Source organism: Dermacentor silvarum, chromosome 2 (assembly GCF_013339745.2).
Source record: "Dermacentor silvarum isolate Dsil-2018 chromosome 2, BIME_Dsil_1.4, whole genome shotgun sequence".
Taxonomy (NCBI): Eukaryota; Metazoa; Arthropoda; class Arachnida; order Ixodida; family Ixodidae; genus Dermacentor; species Dermacentor silvarum.
Genome location: NC_051155.1, coordinates 204,947,946 through 204,970,001, shown reverse-complemented (window position 1 = coordinate 204,970,001; position 22,056 = coordinate 204,947,946). Strand labels below are relative to the sequence as shown.

At 47.6% G+C, this 22,056-nt stretch overlaps 1 protein-coding gene across 1 annotated transcript; it reads right to left on the bottom strand.

Annotated features, from left to right (window-relative positions):
* Nucleotides 1–4,151: 4,151 nt before the first annotated feature.
* On the bottom strand, nt 4,152–4,805 carry LOC119440673 (prenylated Rab acceptor protein 1). The gene has a single exon (XM_037705563.1). It carries the CDS (start codon nt 4,803–4,805, stop codon nt 4,152–4,154), a length of 654 nt encoding a protein of 217 aa, XP_037561491.1.
* Nucleotides 4,806–22,056: the final 17,251 nt, after the last annotated feature.

Genomic DNA, 22,056 nt, shown 5'->3' with positions numbered 1-22,056 from the left:
GACGGAAGCACAGCGAACGCGCGCTTTATACTGAGCCGCGACACTTACGCCGCCTACCGGCGTACCCTTAGAGAGAGAGTGAGAGAGAGAGTAATATGTAATGATTTGCTGCGCCACACCTGTGGCTGGCGGAGAGGGGGAGCGGGGAGGAGGAGAGCGCACACCTGCGTAGGAGAGGAGAATGAGGGAGAGTTGCACACTCGCAGTATGGGTGCGGACGCCACAGAACGGACACTGCCCCGAGCATAAGATGTTCTCGCATCTAAAAATTGACAGAAATAGCATGGTTTGGCGTGGCACTTGAACTCCTCAGATGATGTTACAATTACGCGCGGGTGCGACATGTTGGCGTGACGCAGAACACAAGGCTACTATACTCGCGGACAACTTTCTGTGGCAATGAAGGGAGAGCTACACTAAGGCAAAGCGCGCACAAGTGAGAGCAGCTTCTGAAAAGGTGCGCGCGTTTTAATCCACGTTAGTTTAGGCTGGGGAAGAGAAAACATAAACTACCTTACTAATAACAGTTAAATAAGACAGAACACACCACTGAGTGTAAAAGTTTCTTATTTTGCGGCCTTTGCCTTCCGCGTCTGGGCAAACGCGAATTCGTCGCACGTGGAACCTCCGTCGATTCAGCGTCTGTTCCGGGCAACCAAAAGCACTGTGAAACGCTGCAGCACTATTAGGCGCGGTAACACATGTGCAGCAGCCACGCGACCGCAGCTTTCCCTTCATTGCCACAGAAAGTTTGGGCAAAAGGAGCGGTGACCTGAGAGTTAGTAATGCCTTTTTCGATTAGAATGCCTTTAGGCGCGTTTCGTGTTCGTGAGCGGCCGCGGTCGACGCTCCTCCAAGGTGGAGCGTCGCTTAACTAGCGCGAAAAGCGCCGAAAGGCATTTACATTGCAAAAAGGCATCACTGCAAAATACCAGTCCAGGCGTCTTACAACGCTGTAAAGCTCCCAGGACCTTTACAGCGCTGACCTGATGAGCGCCGGCTATGGCTTCGGAGGCGTCGCCTCTCGTTGGTGCACGAGTTGAAATCCGTGCTCATTCACACGTGCGACTCGCAGAATTGTAATATACATATATGGCTGAATAAGGTCAATTTGGTTCAAAAGCGACTTTTCTGGCTCAGTCACTTGGCTGTTCAGTCGCCGGTGTGAATGAGTCCTTAGTGAACGTCCAGGAAAATCTTAGATAACGTTAGGCTGACGTTTACAATCTGACCAGATATATATACACACAACACCTCTGCGAGAACGCTAGCGTGCCTATAGTGAGCGTGCGCCGAATGCTCGCGACAGCAGCGGAAGGCAGAAAACAGTCCTTGCTCTGCCACTGAGGCGATTGAGCGTAGTGTTGATTGTGCGTCCACTTCGCTTAGTCGTTTTTGCAGCGAAACGCACCTCGTGTCTCTGAAGGCACTTCTGCGTGACATCCACGCATGTGCCGTCTGCGGGACAGCATGACAACAGCAGTAGCGGCGTCGACGGGGTGAATGCGTCTTGAGCGTCCGTAGAATTGCCTCTTAGTGAGTGGCTTTTATATAAGAATGGAAGATAATTGTGCAGTACTGTAATTGTCTCTCGCTGGGAGGTCATCTCAACAGTACTACACGGGGGAGGGATAATGGGAATAAAAGAATGAGGAGTCAAAAGAATAGAGGGAGTGGTAAGACCCCAAAGAAGGGATTTTTGCTGCATTTTATGTCGCAAAACAAAGCTTTGGATATATATATATATATATATATATATATATATATATATATATATATATATATATATAAACATGCAGACTCAACTTCAGTTGACATACACGTACGAAGTGAAGCCTTCTTGCCGTGATAGGCTCATGAACCATGTGTGTCTGTATATGAAGTGTGATCTTCGAGGTAGAAATTTTAGTATTAAAAAGCGGCATTGTTAATCCAATAAATGTTTTTATAATATATATCTATATCGCTATTGCAATAAAACCTGTGCAGAAACTATCGACGATGATTGTCAGTGTAAGTGAATAGCAGTACGCTTTTAGAAAGCTATTATTAGCAATATGACAGAAATTATGCGCTTGGGTACCTGTAGTTTCCTTGCACAATTCTGCTGATAATAGAACGGTTGACCAGTACATCTGTAGCTATGCCGGATCCCAAATTTGCAGCCGCCACAAGGGGAGATGGCGGTGAAAGAAGAGGAGGACAATTATTTCTGAGCGCTGCACCACAGCATCTAAACATTTTGTCTTTTGGGGCCTGTCAATTAGGCACAAGTCAGGGTTCTATGATAACTGCTGTACACAAATTTATTGAAGCATCCGGAAGGTTACGCTGCTATGGTACCGACCGTGGGACATGTTATTTTATGTTTATTTTTGTAGTTAGCTTTCTCTTAATTTTTATTTAGTTAATTTATGTATAGGACATCTTAAAATCTGTGTTAAGGAGTTGCCAAAATCTTAATTTTGATTATTCACCTTTACCATTTCGCTCGTTGTTAGGTGTATGTTTTATTTTATCCAGTGTGGCCAATCCCTCTCGTGGGTACGAGCCATGTTTTGAGGCAACAACAACAACAACAACATTCCGACAGACAGATCACGCTCGGCATAAACAGCTCCGCTGTTAAACAAACTGCAAGAAAACTCAACGCTTCGAGTTCTCTCCTCATTGTAACTATTTCGGCACAGTGCCTTTGAGCAACGTGAAAGTGGCCTGATGCTGATTTTCAGGGCATTTAATCTATCATTGTCAAAACTCCTCTCTCACTCAAGTTTATTAGCTCCTCGCATAGAAGAAGCAAATTAACTGTGTCTTGCCTAATACGACTTCAATTGCCCTTACCTGTGTCGGTATAGATTAGTAGCGCTGTGTAAGCTACTCAAAAAAAAAAGGGGGGGGGGGGGCAAGTTTGCACTCCGTCGTGCACAGCTTATGTTTTGAGGCAACAACAACAACAACAACAAAGCTTTGGCACAGCGAAACTGTCGATCCTCAAGTCTTACTGGCTGCTACTGCTAGGTATTAACTTGGTTGCTGCAAGGTCTTAATTTGGTTTGACTTAACTACGCATGTAGGGAAGGTATTCTCGAGCCACGGCTGCTGGATTAAAAAAAAAAAAGGGGGGGGGGGGGGGGGGCGGCCTGCCGCGTCGGGCGCGCTGCAATGGGAGCGAACGTGAAAGCTGCAGTTGCATTGTCGGCCGCTTGGCTGGGCCGAACGGCGCTAGCCATCGGCGATGGAATGCGTCGGCTTGCACGCGCGACGGCGTTCCAAGCTATTCGCTCTAAAATGTTATATGTTTTTCAACTTGTGCCATGTGGCCTCTCCCTAGAATTACGTTCCTCCTTCTGCTACGTCCTGCGTCCGTCTCGTACTCGCTGCTCGCCATGATGTCACTACTCTTTCAGCGTGCAGGCAGTCAACGGGCGCCCGTTTTCCCAGGCCGCCACCGACAGCTCTCCGTCTTTCATGTACAAAATGGCTCTTCGGCATAAAATAAATCGGCAATGATCCGCCGGGAGAAAATGCCCTTCGCCGTTGAAAATGTTTCATCGCGAATGACTCGACTTGCACCTCTTGGACAATTCCGAAGGTACATAGACACCGAAGTGCCCTCTAATATTTTCTCACCACACATAAATGACTGGTGCTTCCACGTTGGCCGACTCGTGACGTAAACAGCTAACAATGCAGCCATACTACACAAGTTTTTATGCTGCTACATGCTTACGTAGGATAGAGAGTTACATATTAATGCAGCAGGCATGGGTGGCATAACGCCAACGTTTTATTCCAGCTCTGAGAACTTATATTACTTCCCACTTTCTCACAATAAACAAAGTCGATAGACTGAAAAACAGTAATGGCTTATACAGAAAACTCCCTCAAGTGGTGTTCCGCAGCAGTGTTCGGTAGTGTTCGGTGACACTTCCGAATGCTTTGGTGAAGCTTTACCTCGAAGAGCCGAGTCCTACATCGACCGTAATAAATACGGTGCTCGCCGCAGAAATATTCGAGGACAGGTATTGAAACTATTCACCTCTATAGCCACACTTCGTGCTTTTAATCAAAGAATTAACTCTCCGACACATTGGTAAGGAAAAAAAGTCGCAAACAATATGTATTGAACTCAAAAGAGAGAATTTCCCTCAAAGGTGGCCCATGATATCACCTTCCCCGGAAGTGTCCGGCAGCTTTGCGGCGAACTTGTTTGGGGAGCCAAGCCCAGTATACAAAGTGGCATGGACAGCGCCGATCGCCAGGATTGCACCAACAGACCACAGGACCGCGGACCAGATGTCTGCGGCGTGGAGAAGAGGCAACGCCACCAATGCGGCCGCGACCAGCCTGTGGTTCTTGCTGAGCATAAGCCTCGTGCCCCACAAGGCCGCAGTCTCGTCGTCCAGATGCAGCTTGAACGCGGCGCACACTGCAGCCACAATCACGACGCTCACCACGAGTTCCACGCTGGACATGACGTAGCCCGCCAGGATGACGACGAAAAGAACGCCGTAGTTGCTGCTGAAGCGGCCCACGTTCGATTGGATCCGGTCGGCAACCTCCTGAGCCGATCTCGGAATCGAAAATTTCGCGAAATCCGCGAAATGCTTCCATGGCTGTGCGCGGTTGATCTGTTCGCTGGACCAGGTCACGATGGCACGCCAAAGATCAAAGTCCTCTTTCTTGGGAGGCGATAAGGAGAGGCGTTTCTGTGGCAACGGAGGGGTTGGCGCTGGAGCATCACCCGAAGTATTCGGGCTGGAATTCAGGGACTCCCCGATGTCGCCCTGCTCACAGTTCATGGCTTCTAGCTCCGTAGTCGGCTGCTCTGCTGGCAGACAGTGGCTGGAGGGTATCGGTAGCTGTGCCCTGCTGTCCTCCTTAGCGAGCTGTGTAGACGCGGACGGGGCGCTAGATCTCCTTAGAACTGTTGCGAATCGAACGAACGTGCTCTAAATTCACGCGCTCTCTGAGCGCTCTTCTTCGTTGTCGCCGGCGTATGTCACGAGGTGCATAAAATGCTACCGTGTTTTTTCGCACTGCGTGGCTATGTCGTCCAATGCCCCGAATGTCTTTGTTCGTAGCGTTTTGTTTCAGGTTAATTATATACAGTGTCATTTTTTTTATTTCTACTGCACGCATTTCCATATCTCATTCTTTCAGTTGACCACAGAAAAGTATATATGTACCTCAGCCTCGGAACGCGCTCCCTCTGTGATGCAGGCGACGACGACGATGGTATGTATTACTTGAGAACTTGAATTTTCAATTAGGCACTCGCCATGGGTCATTGATCTCTACTATCCCCACGTTTATTGAAGCGTCAAGAAGGCTTCACTGCAAGGGTACCGATCGTGGGACACTTCACTTTGATTTCTTTTTTCCTAAATTTATGAATAAGCCCTCCAAAATTTCTGTTGGCATTGAGTTGAATATTGCTTCGTGTTAAATGTTTCCCTTTACCCCCCTTTGGTATTTTGTTTGACGCACATTTCAAGCAACCTAATGTGGCCAATCCCCCCTGTGGGTACGAGGCATGTGTGGAGGCAACAACAACAACAACTTGAAAAACGAGGAAGGAAGAAAATGTCGCAATTTCACCCGAAAGGCGAAGCATCAATTGTGATAGCAACTTAGTAGAGAGCTATACGGAGTAAGGATAGTAGTTTTATAAGCTGTATAAACTTGGACATACAGCAGCACCAGCAACGCGCAGAACTGTTGTCGACGCCGTCACCGTTTTGCCCGCGTTAGCACCGAATGCGCGCGGCGTTGGTGACTCTTGCCAGGGCCTCTGGGGGCGGCTCGGAGGTTTTCGACGAGATCAGAACGGGAAACTCGTCGAGCAGCGTCGGAGGTCTTTACCACTTTCTCGCCTCACAACGTTTTAGGGGCGAAGCACCTTAGGGCCGAGCCTTGTCCCTCGTCGTCCTCCAGTGTCCGTAGCTGTGGTTTGCATGGAGACCGCTAGGGGCACTGTGGTGCACAAGGGCGTTCGTTCCCGACGCATGCTCTCTTTCTCTCTCGTTCCCGACGCGCGCTCTCTTTCTGTCTTGTCCGTATCTCTGGTTTGCATGGAGTCCGTCCGCTAGGGGCGCTGCAGGGCACAAGGGCTTTCGTTCCCAACGCATGCTCTATTTCTCTCTCGTTCCCGACGCGGAGCTGAGGGCTCGCGAAGCTCGCGCTTGAACCGAGCATCGGCGCCACCAACCTCAGGTAGAGAACGCTTCCGGCGTTTTGCCGCCGCTTCCCACGCTCTCGCATGTACGGGGGATTCACGGTTACCCGAATGATCCCTCGGTGCTTCACCCACTCATCATCATACACTTCGCGGACATGCGGTGATTTTATTGCGATAGCAATTATATGGACACTCCTAAGCAGATTTCTGCCGTCGGCGTCGCCGTCGTCGTCGCCGTGGCCGTCGCCATCGCCGTGAGGTTCCGTATGACGTCAATGGAGATGAAATCGTCGCCGCGCGCCGAACGCTGTATGTGCGAGTGAAAGGGTGCGAGGGACGCGCGCTTTCACGGAGAGTGAACGCGCGGCGGAGAACAAACGCGCGTTCTGCGCCGTGCTCCCTTAAGGGCTGCAGAAGTAGCAGTCTCTTTCCTCCTTTACAATTACCATATATGTAGAGCAAACGCGGCTTCTTCCGACGCGCGAAAGACCTTGGGAGGGGGGGGGGGGCAGGGGGAGGGAAGGGAGGCGACGTTTAGCTGCGGCACCAAGTGGCTATTTATATAAGAGGCTCCGGCAACAGTCACCAACGCCGCACGCATTTTTTGCGAACGCGGGCAAAACGCCGACGGCGTCGACAACAGTTCTGCGTGTTGCCGGTGCTGCTGCATGTCCAAGTTTATACAGCTGATAAAGCTACTATCATTACTCCGTATCGCTCTCTACAAATTTGCTATCGCAATTGATGCTTCGCCTTTCAGGTGAAACTGCGACAACTTTTTTTATTGCGATAGCAATTATATGGACATCCAAAGAGGATTTCTGCCGTCGTCGCCGTCGCCGCGAGGTTCCGTATGACGTCAACGGCGATGAAATCGTCGCCGCGCGCCGGATGCTGAATGCGCGAGTGAAAGGGCACGTGGGACGCGCGTTTTCAACGCTTGGAAAGGGGTGTTTGACCTCAACCCGAAGGTGCCCCCACCTCAATAGGTGCTTGGGGCGCCACATGGGAAATGACCGCCATGGGAGCAGCCCAGACACCACTTTTTTTCCGTGCTCACGTTGGTTTCGACGGGAATTCAGGGCGCAGGCTCCTTTCCCAAGCGTATCACCCCTGAAGGAAGCCGTACGCCAGGCCGGGGTACGCTTGTACCCTTTTGAACCAGTGGGTGCCCGGCGGCGGTGAGAATCGAACCCACAGCCTCCCGCAAAGGGCTGCAGAATTAAGCGTCTCTTTCCTCCTTTACAATCACCATATATATATGGAGAGAGAGAGCAAAGCGACATCTTCCGTCGCGCGAGAGGTCGTGGGGGGACGTGAGGGAGGGAGGGGAGGCGACGTCTGCAAGCAAATCAAATCAAGGCGTCATAAAGGTACATTTTTTCTCGCATTAGGAAGCGTCAGGATGAAACACAACTAAAAGGACGCCGCCTTTTAAAATTAAAAAAAAAAAACATTTCTCTTACAGTTTCTGTCTTCCAGCCGCGGTAGCCCAGTAGCTATAGCTTTGCGCTACTGAGCTGGAGGTATAGGGTTCAATCCCGGCCGCCGCGGTCGCATTCGGATGGGTGCGAAACGGAAAGAGGCTCGTGTACTTATTTAGATAGACCTTAAAGAATCCCAGGTGAACAAAATTAATCCGGAGTCTCCCATTAGACACTGATTCATAGTCAGATCGGGGTTTTGGCACGTGAACTTCTATAATTTACTTTTAGTTTTCCACCTGCACCCTATCAAGACATGATTTAAATGGCCTACAATCGAGGGCTAAGTTCCATTGGCGCATCAGGAACGTATCTAGAAGACGGTTTTGAGACAAGCAAAAAGTGAAACCGAATTCTGCCAGGCTAGACTGTGACTTTTCTGCACTTGTCCCTTTCCGAAACGATGGTGCGTGGCGGAACCAGTGCTCTGTACTTCACATACCAATGGACGAAAAAGGTGATATTTAACAAAATATCCGAGACAAAGTTTCCCAATGTGCTTCGTCATAATAATAGGACTGCGTATTTGCTGATTTGGTAGTGCATAATTTTCAAAGACAGCGATTGCTGAGTTACAAATGCAAAATATTAGATTTCACCAATTACGAATAAAATGTTCTTGATCGCTAGGTATGATGGCCGCCTTATGGGCAGGGACTAAGCTTTTATACACGCATTCTGTTGCGCCCTACGCGAACTCTACGTTTATGTGTGTGCATAAGATGCAGCCTAGTGATTCCTCTTGAATGATAGCAGAATGCATCCACTTGGGGCCGTGACGTTTCTTTTATAACTTCCACATTTCTTCCTCAATAAGTAAAACAAAACAAAAGAAAACAGCAGGTCTGACGCGCTGAAGTTTTCAACACACCGTGCTGCATTCTGGTTGCGAGCGGTGATATTGGCTGAGTAGTACAAGTCGCAGCTCTCCGCATTGTGTTACCCTGTCACTGGGCTGTATAGCCGGTATCGCTTGCTTTGTTTGTTCATTTCTTGCTTTGTTTAGGTGTTCAGCTGGCGGGAAAGGCACCTGCGTTCGCGGAGAGTAGCCTGTGTCTCATCTCGTCGAGAGTGAGTCCCGTGTTTAGCATAACCATCCAAAAAGCTGGAGCAAAAATGCAATCCAGTATTTAACACCATGGGTGGCGGCGTTAGAGCACTGCACGGGCCGATGTTTGCGGCCCGGGCCCGGCCCGGGCCCGTTTTTACATTGGGCGGCCCGCCCGAGCCCGATCAAAACTTTTATGGCGAGACCCGGGCCCGGCCCCGGCTCGGAAATAATCGACGTTACCCGCCCGGCCCGGCCCGAGCCCGGCTCGAAACCAGCCCGAACCCGGCCCGAGACCGAAAAATACATGTTTTTCAGAGTTGAGAAGCCCGAGAATAAATCGCAGAAAGCCCGAGCCCGGCCCGGGCCCGCGTCAAAAAACCTGAGCCCGGCCCGGGCCCGGGTCAAAAAGCACACGGAGGAGAAATGGAGAAGTAAGGAGAAATGTAGATAAAAAGTGGTGTTTAAACACCTGTTGTCACAATATACCAGCTGTAAACAAATGGATGACAAACAAACGAAATAAGTGCGAATACATCGTTTTCTATCTATATAACCAAAGTTCCTTTGCGTGAACGCTGAGGCTACAGACACTCAATCGCACGATTTACCGATGTTCAGTCTGGAAACGTGCTTTGCCACATGAGTATGTTCGTGGCCGGCAGTCTAACCGCAGCCAGCGCCAACACGTACCACAACCGGTCAGACCCAGCCATGATGCTAACAATATCAGCTTCTTCATAATTTTATTACTTTGATTAGGTGATTACTTCAGGGTCATTCCACGCCAAGTTTCCCAGAAGTGTCGCTCGACCATCTAAGATATTGCTTTAAAAAAGCATGGCTATTTAATACCTAGGTCAAAGTAATTTCCCAAAATGTTTAGCTGAAAAACCACTTCTTCTCACGTGACGTATTTTGAAAACATTTAAGGTAAGCGAAACATGTTTGTGCAAACAAAGGTATTACAAAAAATTGCAGTTTCGCCCTGAAAGGGGAAGCATCGATAGCGATAGCAAATTATTAGACAGCTATTCGATGTAAGGATAATAAATTTATCGACCGTGTAAACTTAAACATTCGCTTTCCAACAAACTTAACGAACATTGTGTCACGCGTCCACAAGCAAACATGAACACATCTTACTCGATGACCGCGGACAATCGCTGTCAAAACGCTGGCGTACGGAAGCGCGGCAGCAGCAACGCGCGAATTGACCTTCGTGCTGCCTCTCGCTTCAACGCGAATAAGCGGCGCGAACACAGCGTATACGAAACTACCAGTACTCGGCGCACTCTGTCCCCACCGCAGATCGCTTTCAAGATATATAGGGCCCGCGCGGCCGCACCATACGCAGCCACCGGAGTAGAACGCCCTCGGCACCCTGCGCTTGATGGAAGACGGCGCGCTTCCTCCCCGCCTTCCTCCCTTGCGTGCGTCAGATCAAGCCACCATCGTCGGCTCACCCTCGCGCGCTTTCAGTGGCGCATACAGCATACGGCGCGCGGCCACGATGTTATCGCACTTGGACTTAATACGTAAACCTCACGGTGACGCTGACAGCGACGGAGTGTGCATATAATTGCTATCGTAATAAAATTATTATAATGCTTAGTGCTTCACAATTTCGCCTACTGAACCTACAAGGATTCATCTTCCACATGAAGAGGTACTTATTGCCAACTTCGGTCAGAAGAACCCTCTTAGGGATCCCTAATTCTGACAAAAAATCTATCCAATTGACCATTTTTCATCTGGCAATACTAGTTATTGATTTGTTTATTCCAATTGTTTTGCTGGATTTTCAGAGCACTGTATATTACACCAAAGTTATTTAGGCACGTATACACTGTAGGAATTTCCTTAATTATCATGCCATACATACAAAAATTTCGGTCTTGTTCCACTTTTGTCCACGCTTTTCGTAATGAGGTAAACGTCGTAAAATTATGAGGCAAATTGCATTAGATAGGCCTGCTTATTGGTGTTAGATTTCCGTCATTAGCACCTTTAAATTCTTCTTTTAAGCAACTTTTAAACTTTTGAATTTGGCCCCTGTTCTACGCACGGCATAGGTCCACACTACCACTACACCGCAAAGCGCAGTGGCTGTCTTAATGCAGGTTCAGAAAGGCTGGCCAAAGTTTCGATAGGAGGACCTATCTTCGTCAAAGACGTCCATTGGACAGCCCTTCTGAGGCACCGTATCTCTATTTAGAACCTTTATATCGCGTGTGATGCTACATCTGTGAGCTCCCTTTTTTATTTTTTCTTAATTCAGACCGTCGGCGCGCGCAGTTTGGTAGTGTAACGTGACTTTCCTCAGCACGTCAGGGCACGACTGTGTTTCCCAGCCCAATTAGCTATGATAAAATTTATCGTTGTGTTGTCTTCTCGCTGCTTCCAGAGTGCACAGAAAGCCTCGTATGCTGCTACTCGTTGTCAGGGTAGCAGTATGGCGGATGACCAAGCGAGCAGGAGCAAATGTAAAAACGTCGCAATGTCCTCCTGTCACGTGACCACATGCTATGACATGACGTCACGACACAGCGCACTCCTGGGAAATGAAACCGAAACTGGCTGTAGAAAAGCTATTATGAAGCCACTGTGAGGCTTGTCGCTATATATATGTAGATAAGGTTTAGATGTCTAGGACCTTCATCTATAGCGAAAAAAAAGGACTAGTCAGAAATATCATAACCGTACTCCGTTACTGACTACTTGATTATTAGATTTTTGGATTTACCGACTGAGTGACCAACCAATCGACTGATTGATTTTATTGTTCATCTCACAAAGTAACGCCTCCGGACTTCGAAAAAATTTTGGCAACATCCGGTTCCGTAACGTGCCTCAAAGCCCAAGTACACAAGTAATTTCGCATTAAGCCCCCGTCTGAACAAAACACCAGTGTCTGGAAATCAAACCTACGGCTCCACGCAACGCAGATGTCATAACTTTAAAAGAAAAATTCCACCTCAACAAAAACCGAACGCACGGAGAATTCCGCAAGTACATACCTGTGGGTTTAAACGCGTGCCCTCAAAAGAAGCGGGAGTGACATGTGGGAGGAACACAAGTGGCCCGTTAAGTACGCGGTACAAGTCCGCACGGCGTTCTCTCCATGGAAAGGAAGGAGGATGGGGATGTGTAGGGAATCGACCGGGTTTCGAGTCTCACCGAGACTGTTTTGCTAGCTCCGACAGCTCTCGCAACGAGAGGGAGCTTGTGCTGTCCGAGACGAACAACGGGGTTACTGCCGCAACGCCGTGAGTCCCGGAACCGGTCGATCCCGCTGGTCGTCTTTCGTTTTGACGAACGATCGAAGAGATCGACAAGCGCTGCTCTGTCGCCAGCGTGAGCGGCCACGCATTTGGGGAACTGTTCCCTCCTCCTGTGCAATGTCGATGCCTCCCTCTCAGATAAGCAAACGTGATCCACGTAATTTTGTCAGTCTTTTACTGTGTTTCGCTATCTTTATTTGCCCCGGCTCTTCCACGTCCACAGATTCTAGCGAACATTTTTTTCTTCTTTTTTTTTCTTATGCGCTGTCAGCTTTCTTTCGGTGCGCTTGCACTTAGGATCGAGGTTTATTTATTTTCTTTGGGTGGTCGACCTACTTGTCCTGATTTTTCAGGCACCTCTTTCTTACTGTGCAAGCAAATATCTACACTTATACATGGAGCTCCCCACCACGAACTGTACCGAACTGTTGTTATTGACGGCCGAGGTGGTGCTGTTGACGTTGCAGGCAGTTTGTACTAAAGCCTTCTAGATGAAGTTGTTGGGCTTTCGTGCTTTTTTTTACCGCAGGAGAGGTGTTTATCGAGGTCTCATGCGGACTTCCACTTCACGGAAATTGCCGTAATTGGCCGACATGGCTCAACACAAGACAGCACGAATATACCGTGTCGGCATGGACACCTCAACTACGGCTACAGATTCGCCATAGTCACGGGCACTGTTCTCTACGGAATTAGGCAACCACACAACAAACGGTCTAACTAATGATCTTCGCCGCAACAAATGTAAGCCGTCGTGCCCGTCATTCCTTTAATTAACAAACTGAATTGACTCTTTAACCCGTTGTAAATGCAACTAGCCTTTCTTTTTTTTTCCTCCTGCTTTCGTACTCGGACTTCCTCCGCAAAGGGCACTGGCACATGTGCGACCGTGTTGCGAAGCCTGTTCGCTGCAGAATGTCACCTAGCTATTTAAGACGCACGTGTTGTCGCACGATACCTTTATGGCGCGTGAAGCTTTACATGCTGAGGTTAATGAGGGTTGTCTCGCCGCGAGCTCAAAATTATAGCGGCTGCGAGGTCGAACTCGCTTAGAGAGCATTTTCAAGCGGGGTGGCATAGGTGCTGTGCTGTTCGCCGTGCTCCCTGCATCTACTCCCGCGTCTTATGGTTTTTTGTGCTAGACGGAAGCTGTATGTGCTGAGAACTTACCCGGAAAAGTCGCACTCCACCGCGTGCTACACTGCCAGGTAAGTCAGCTTGGCTAAAATTTTGAATTCGAATTGGGGAAAGTTCTAATGAGACGTAATTTTTATTCTCCGCCGAAGAAAAAGCGTACGAGATCAAGCGCTTCGCTGCCCCCAACCACGAATCACTTCAGGTTAACGAAACACTCTGTTGCTTTCGCATGCCCATATTTTTTAGCAGTGGAGCTGTTTAAGCCGAGCGTTAGTCCGTAACATGCGAACAGAAAATGTGGGCCGATCCTGGTGGTAGCGCAGAAAGGGTCCAAGCCCTACGGCACATACCCCTGGTCACTAGCGCAGCTGAGCCTGGTTAAGTCTAGCTAAGCATGGTTGGGACTAGTTAAGTTTAGTCAGTCATCGATACCCAATCGATAGCTAATTGATAATCGATCAATAATCAATAAATTCTGGAAAATGCTGGGGATGTAGCTAGTCGATAATCGACAAATAATCAATAAATTCCGGGAAATGCTGGGGATGCAGCTAGTCGATAATCGACAAATAATCAATAAATTCCAGGAAATGCTGGGGATGACTTGGTAGTGCTTTGCCTAGCCCAAAAGCCAGTACTAGCTAGGTACCCATCAGCTCCGCTGTCTCTTTAGCATTGCGCCTCCAGTGCAAGCTACGCTAATTTCTTTAATGGCGAGGAGTACCACCTCTCACCCATAGTTGATTTGTCCACGCTTTCGAGAATTCTTTCTTTCTGTAGTGCAATTACTACTACCGCCAGTATTTTTTATTGTGCTGTTTACATAAACGAAAGAGCAGAAGAACACTGCACAGCTCACTGAATACTGATGAGAGCAAGATATAACTCTTGCTTGGGAAGATGTTTCAAATCACAGGAAGGTACCAAAGCACGTGGGCTTTATTTTAAAGCGCTTACACTACCTTCCCACTTTCGGTACCTTCTTGAACGTCGTTCATCACAAACGTTTCTCCTGTATATTATAAAGCTTCATTTTTCAATCACGGTGCTAGTATAATATGCCGACACGGCAACCTTGCCGTACATGGGCGGAACAGGTGGTCTAAGCTTCCGTAATTAGTAGTGTGCACTGGACAGCCAGACCACGCTTCCTTCAGTGTAAGTTCATGCGAAATCCTCCCCGCGTAACGAACGTGGTGGAGGAGAGTCGGTAATTTTTCAACGTTTCAAGTTGAAATACGTTCGGTGCTGCAGAAAAAAAAATACCTTTCCACTACAGCAAGTTGACCTAGCTGGCCATTCAGTGAGCAGGGTTCCTCCGCTGAAGGACGTTTTTATGAATCCTTCTATCTGACAAAACCATGTGCTGAAGTATCAAAATACTTTTGAGGGACGGCAGTGGTTGGACAGAACGCCTTTGACAGTGTTCAAGCCTTGTCCCAAGCGGCAACCTGGAATGAAATCCGGTGAGCGGGGGAACAGAATCTCCCTATAAAGCGCTCCAAACTCATTTGGACGTGCCCCTCGCGCGAGCCTGTTATCGCCGCACTTTGAACCAAAGCGCTTCCGCCAGAGCTTTATTCAGTTCGACTGCAAGAGAGTCCGCCCTGTGCACTTTCGCTGCTCGTACAGCCGGACGCATAAACTTACGCCCACATTACTTTTGAAATTTTCGTTATTGCTTTCTCGAGTTGAAATGACTGCCACCAGGCAAGCCGGGTGCTGATGAATATTTCCGCAAATAGTGGCACGGCGGTCATTTAGAGCTTGGCGTGGGGACCAAGCAATATACATTACGGGGATTTTCTGAACATTGTAAAGCTTATTACTTGAAGAAAAGAAACGAAGCTAGCACCTTGCTTCCGTCTGCATAGACAATTGTTTTGTGTTAAACTATATTTGCGTTTGCCTCCAGCTTACTGGAGGCAAACAGAAATATTTATTGGAGTAGCAGGCTAGAACGCATTTGGTCAGGCCAACCTCTCTGCCTTCTCTCAAATAAGTTCTTTCTCACCAGATTATTGAGCACTATTTCCCATACCTGAGATTAGTTCACGTTTACAATGCTCGTATAATATTTACTATGAAATAGACCCTGTGCCTTCTAGCAGACAAAACTCTCAATAAGGAATATGTATTTCTACTACGAACCCAGATCTGACATCAAAACAGATATACCAGCGGATATTAGGAAACACCATATATCCCTCAGTTACCCAAACACATGCATCCTACGCACAACAAAGAACGAAGAAAAGAAAGATCCAAAGCATTAGGGAAAAGCTTTGCAAATTCTAAAGACTTGCTCTATGTAGACGCGGCCGACTGCGAACACCAAGACGCCATAGCAGTGGCAGTAGTCAATAATCAAGGATATGCAATTGCGTCAGGCACAGTCCTAACAAACACGCCAGAGGTAGGAGAAGAGGTGGTCATTGCACTAGCAATGACAACTTCTCCCAAATATGAAATAATAATAAGTGATTCCAAGTGCGCCGTAATAAATTACGCTAAAGGACGCATCTCGCCAAAGGCGCGAAAAATCCTCCAGGCTGGTTTCCACGGAGACGAAGTCAGGGGAATACAAATCATCTGAGCACCAGCCCACTGTGGCCTGCCAGGCAACGCGAATGCGCATGACACGGCTCGAGGTTTCGCAGATCGAGACGACGTCACTAACACCAACACGGACGCATTCGCAATCCACCGGTAGGGCCGACATGGGCTGGTTTCCTTTAGGGAAATCATAAATCGTTACATGCTAGCCAGGGCTAGATACCCGGGAGCACGTTGCTCGTTAAACAAGTGGCAATCGGTGGCTTGGCGACTAATAAAAACCAACACATTCCCCAACCCCATTGCGTTCAGTCACTATCACCCAGGCGTATACGCAGACATATGTAAGCATTGTAACAACAGAGCAGATCTTGAACACATAATCTGGGCATGCCCAAATAAACCACTATATGAACAATAACAGGTCAAAAACACAACAACCAAGTTTAATCATAAGAGATGAGGAGCAATGGGAGACCATGCTGCTCAGCTCAGACCCGGATGTTCAAGCAAGAGTAGTCCAAATGGCTGAAGACGCCACCGCGGCCCAGGGGCTGCCGACCGCTGTCTAAAGAGGGGACGGGGGAGGCTTCTAGTCATTACCCCCTCCTCTAACCACATTTTGGGCAAAATAAATTTATTTCTCTCTCTCTTCTTTATTATCAGAGCAATATCAACCCCGCTGGCGCTTTCATGTGAAGCAGGCATGGCATGCGTTACTGCTTAACTTTGCGTGCCACGCCCGAAAGAAAAATAAATAATTTAGAAATTTCATGCTCGCATAATCTCTTTTGCCCCATAGAGATGCGTAGATATCCGACATTGCTGCACATCGTGGGTTTGCGTGGTTATGCGTCTGCTCATATCAGTGAACTCTTAATGTACAGTTAGTAGTTTACTGATAAGCATTGTTCGTGACCTATGATATGCTAGAGGACGAGGAAGTAATTTTCTATGAAATCACGGTGTGACAATGGGACATTTGCGTACGTCATACTTCCCCACCGAATTTCTACCAAACCATACGCCTATATGAAAACATCAGCTCTACTTCTTGGCTGCATGCACTGATAAACTGCCTTCTGGTGATACTGAACATAGTCCTTCTTTCCACAAGTGACCAGAGTGTGGAACAGTTTGTCCGCCTATATGTAATAAAAAAAAACTAATAGATCGCGTCGCTCTATGAAATTTAACTGCATGCATACTTGTCAGAAATGATATATTCTTTGATTTATGCCAGTTTGTTATTTTTATATTGCAAATATATTAAGCAAGGGCAGGATGTGAGTTGGGTGACATGTTTTAACAATTGTCCTATTTCATTCTTAAAAGCGTTCTAGTTGAAATTTCCTACGAAACTGCGATATACTCCGTTACCCTCACGTATGCGGCCAGCGTGTGGAAACTAAGTGAAGGCATCCTTCGAATAGGAATGCATTTCATTCTACGCTAATTCTTATTGCTGCTACGCCATTCCACTTCGGGCAACGTTGTGGTTCACCGGCCAAACGACCACACCGTGTTAACCCAGACAGAAAATTCTAGATTCGAGTCTTTAAAAGCGGCACTTATCGATAAATTAATTGGAGAGAATGCGAGATCGGTGGAAACAATTTTCAACCAGTGGGTTATGAATTACCAGTAGGTCAATCATAGCTTTAAACGCACAGCGGAAATCGACCCTTACACTTTACTGCGTGTGTGTTCAATTGCTTACCGACGCGTGGAATGCAGGTGGAAACAGCTGCTCCTCTTTTTACCGAAGATAGATGACTTACTCTCACCATTTACTTCAAATGGTCGCTAAAGAAGAACGAAGTTATGCAAACGCCAAAGAAAGCTTCGTGTGAACCAATTTTCCCTGCGCGTGGGATCCGCATATTTTTTTTCCAGTCGGTTCTGTTGTTGTATTATGACAGCGTCTCTGGCATCTCACATGAATTTGAATGCGCAAGTCGAAGTACGCACCGAGCTAATGCTTTGTCTTACAATACGACGCTAGGTGGGCATGTCTCGAGAAACAACTATGCGCTTCCTTAGTTTATCTCTTTGCATCCATAACAATTTCCAAGTAGTACAGCAACTGTACGTGTTTTCAAGCTTGCAAGCTCAGCAAAATGTGTCAGCCCAAATGAGAGAAAAAAAAAAAAGCTTGTACGCAACTTCCTTCAAAGCGCCCTATAACGACACTATGTGACAAGACAACCTGCACATAACAGAGGCAGGTGCCGTCGCAACATCGAATCAGGACGCAAGATAAAGAAGGAAAAACATATTCACCGCAATTATGTTCATCGTAACTCAGCGTTTGCTTGGTAGTCTTTTGCGTTCTACCAGCCAAAGCCATGTTCTCATTTCCAAAGGGTTTGTGTCGTAAATCCGAAGCAACAATGGGTGGACTGCTCAAGAGCAACATGTGCGCAACCATCCTGAATAATTGCGCTTCCTGTGGCGACAGTGAAACGAAATACACGTTCTCGGAATTACGCAGTCAATAAGACTGTTGCCATGTCATCTGATATTGCAAAAGACAAACAAGACACATTCTTCTTCTTTTGCAGCCCGTATGCTTAGGTAAAGAATGTTGCCCTCACTGCAAACAATTAGAACGCTTGTTGTGGCTGCTTCTCATTTCGCTTATAATTGAACCTTACTGACGAATTAATTACTAGCAGTTCTGTAAGAATGTCGCGATCATCGAACACGTGAACTTCGTACTCGGCAGTGAAGTTCGCATGCTTGTTTCCAGGCTATATCAGCTTTACCTAGCCTGTTGTGCGAGGCTATCTTTTTGACGAGGACAATGAAATCAGCCATCCTACTAAAGAATACACGAGTAAAAACAATAAAGCAGCAAGCGATTGGGAATGTAACCCATCTAGCTTGCGAAAGCCAAACAAATCAAAAATCGATTGTCTGCACAGGAGCAGGACTAGCAGTGTGAGTGCCGTATTATTAAAGGGCATAATCAAACGGAATACTCACAAAAAGAAGTCCAAAATTTTATGACGAAGCTCTCCGTTTCTCTACACACATTCTTTCAATGGATGGCATTGCATGTGGACGGCGTGTTTGCTTGTTACTCACTCTTTGGCACAGGCGTGAGCGAGGAATATCATCAGGGGTAACAAACAATCTGGCAGCGCCCCTTCCCGTCACCCAATCCACTTTCTTTGTCGCGTGTTATCCGCCCTTGGAAATTTTGGGGACATTCAAGACATATGAAGAAACACCATAAAATGCAATGCTTGATGTTTATTCAATAATCTCTTATCACACTTCTGCATTGTAATGTTCTAGTTTGTTGTGCAATGTTTATTTGCTCCACAGCTTATTTTATACGATCTCGAAGCCTGCATGCACCAGGCACTATGATACGAACTGGTGCAAAGAAACGATGTTTTCGGCTTACAATTTTAGTAAAAAGATTTCGCAAGGTATTGATTGATGCGTAGGTATAAACGTGTTAGTTTCTTTTCAGAACTGTTTTATAGCACAAATACACTTGTCTGTGAAATTTAAAGTCCCAAACTTGCGACTCTGTCTCAATTGGAGCACGGCACGGGCCGATTTTTTCAGCCCGGGCCCGGCCCGGGTCTGTTTTTACGTTGGGCTGCCCGCCCGAGCCCGACCAAAAGTTTTATGATGAGACCCCGGCCCGAGGCCGAAAATGATCTACGTTACCCGCCCGGCCCGGCCCGCCACCCCTTTACCTTAGGCCCGAGCCCGCCCGAGCCTGGCTCGAAACCGGCCCGAACCTATTATTAGAAACTATTACAAATTTATTAGGACACTATTAGAAATTTTCTAATAGTGTCCTCGCGTAAGCGTCATCGCACGCATCCAACAGCAAGCAAGGCAGTGAATAGTAGCACCCATGGCCATCGATCGTCAATGGTGCAGCGCCTGCCATTGGTGGCCTTTTTCGCCTCATTTACGGAAACCATACTCTCTTCGCACTTAATTCTTTCCCGCACTTCTTTCCTTGATTCTTTCCTGTCTTGATTCTCTCTTCTCTTCTTTATTGGCTACCCTATTTCATTTCTTTCTTATCTTCTAGTTCTGCTCGTTTCCGGTGGGAGTCAGACAGCGAATAGTCGATGCTTAGCTTCTTGCGCTGCGGTCACCGGATGATTGACTTTCGGTTGCCCAAGATGATTCCCAGTGGGTCTGGCGAGCTCTCTAGTCGTAGCAAAAGCAACGACGAGCGCTGTGACCTATGAGGTGGGGGTCGCAATTCGATTTACCGCGTTCCCCGAGCGCGGTCAACCCTACTATACGGCGCTGGCAAGAGCATGATGTTTGCGGTGGCGGCAGCCGCGACCTTGCTAATTGCTTTACGCCCTCTGCGTCTGGGGCCCCACGCCGCTCGTTCGCTCGGTTGCGCTGTCACTGAGCTGGAAGCCTGCCTCCCGGTTCCAAAGGTATTTAGCCGGAGATGATTAAATATCAACGTTGCTTAAGACGAACGCGTACCCACTCTCTGTCCTGCGCTTCCACTTCTTCATCTTATTTGATCTGACGAACTAATTGCGGCTTTGTGCAGGGCGTCGTATTGTTAGTGCGGGGTGCACAATGGCCACCTTTGAAGTATCGTCCTGGATTTTATTGTGGCTATTTTCGTACCATGTGTATCCGGTGATCAAGCAAGCAATACATTTCGCTCTTTTTAATTTGTTTGCTATTTGAGACCTGCTTTCCTCACTCGGTAAATTTATTGCCCAGGGAATAGCCGAGGTCGCGATGTTCCCAATTTTTGCGGGCCACGGGCTTCCAGCAGAGCTTCGGCTTTTTTCAGGGCTCGCGATGCTTGTGAAGGTGTCTAGGAAAGTGTTGCTAAACAGGTCCCACGTTGCAGAGTGGACGTTTGATTCTCAAACCAAATCCTGGCGCTGTCTTCTAAGGGGGAATGCCGAAGCTTGCTTTCGCAGCCCCAGTCGTTGAACGTAGCAACCCTTTCGTATGCCTCCAGCCATCTTTCGGGGTCTTCAAAGCGATGATCCGCGGAAAGTCGGTGGCTTCCTGGATTGCTGCAACACGATCACTGTAGGCGATAATGGGGCTGTCATTGTGGTTGCTGACTTGGCCGTGACCTTCCTTGTATTCTCGGGCAGGAGTCCATACTGCGGAAGTAGTCCTTGCAGCCTGCGGCTTGCTCGCTGATCCATGGTGACGTTGACGATGTGTTCACGGCTCATGCTTTTCTCACGGCTTGCATAGAGACTGTGAAGTTGTAGAGATTGTGAAGAACCAGCGCGATAACCATGAGTCACTAGTTTATTTATTTAATGGGCAGACGTTTTCCCAGAAAGGTAAGTGACACTCAATGTACAATGATAGCGGCGGGCACAGTCGTCGGTCGTCGAAATCTACTGGTTAAGACCATCAGCTATTTATACATGACTCATCGCACATGACTCATCGTAATCGATGGTGCTCGCGTACGTTTTAGAGTGTACATCACTGCTCGGCGTCGCGTACACATTCTGATTAGAAAAGAATATTTCGTTATAGAATCGTCGACAAATAACGTTCGAGAAAGTTCCAATACATGAAGATGTCTTGCGCCTAGCGATAACGGTAATAGTTGTTAGGGCGGTGAAAAATGGTCACCGGGAGATATAAACAATGTACCGTGTCAGTATTGTGTAATGGACTTATAGTAGCATAAAGAACACCCAGATAATTGTAGTGGTACGTGTCGTCAATGATAGCCGTAAATCTTTTTACATTATTTTCGAATCCTGCAGTTTTGCTGAATAATTCAATGGGTGTGGAATGGTACCCTGTGGATAGTGTAGAGGCCCTGAAAGGAAAGAAATACGAGACAGAGGGGACTACACGGCATTCGTAAAGAATATGATACATTTACTAAGGAGGTGGAACGCAGAAAGAATGAAAATCATTGACAGAAAACACTTTTAGTCCCTTCATCTTCCTGGCATGGGTTGCTGTGCAGTTATCCCTCTTGCGTATGCAAGGTTGAGTTAATCTATGAGGTAATCTAAAAAGCATTTAGCCTTCCTTGGGAACTAACCGTCAATTATTCCTGCCTAACCATTCTCGTGGTCCCCCAATCCCGCAGATAGTGCCGCCTAACACAATAGCACGGTGGTACGGTACCACCGTGCCATGGTACCGGTGGTACCAGTGGTAAGGAAAGCCTTCTCGCATTCTTCCCTCGTGCCGGCTAGCGTTTGGAGAAACTGTCGTTTAGACGCTGCACCTCTGGTGGTGGTGCCAGAAACATGCTGGACGGGGTTCCGGTCTGGTCCTTGAGGAAGCGGCTCTCAAAGTACTCTTTGGCTCCCACGTAGCTTATTTATTTATTTATTATTGCGATAGCAATTATATGGACAC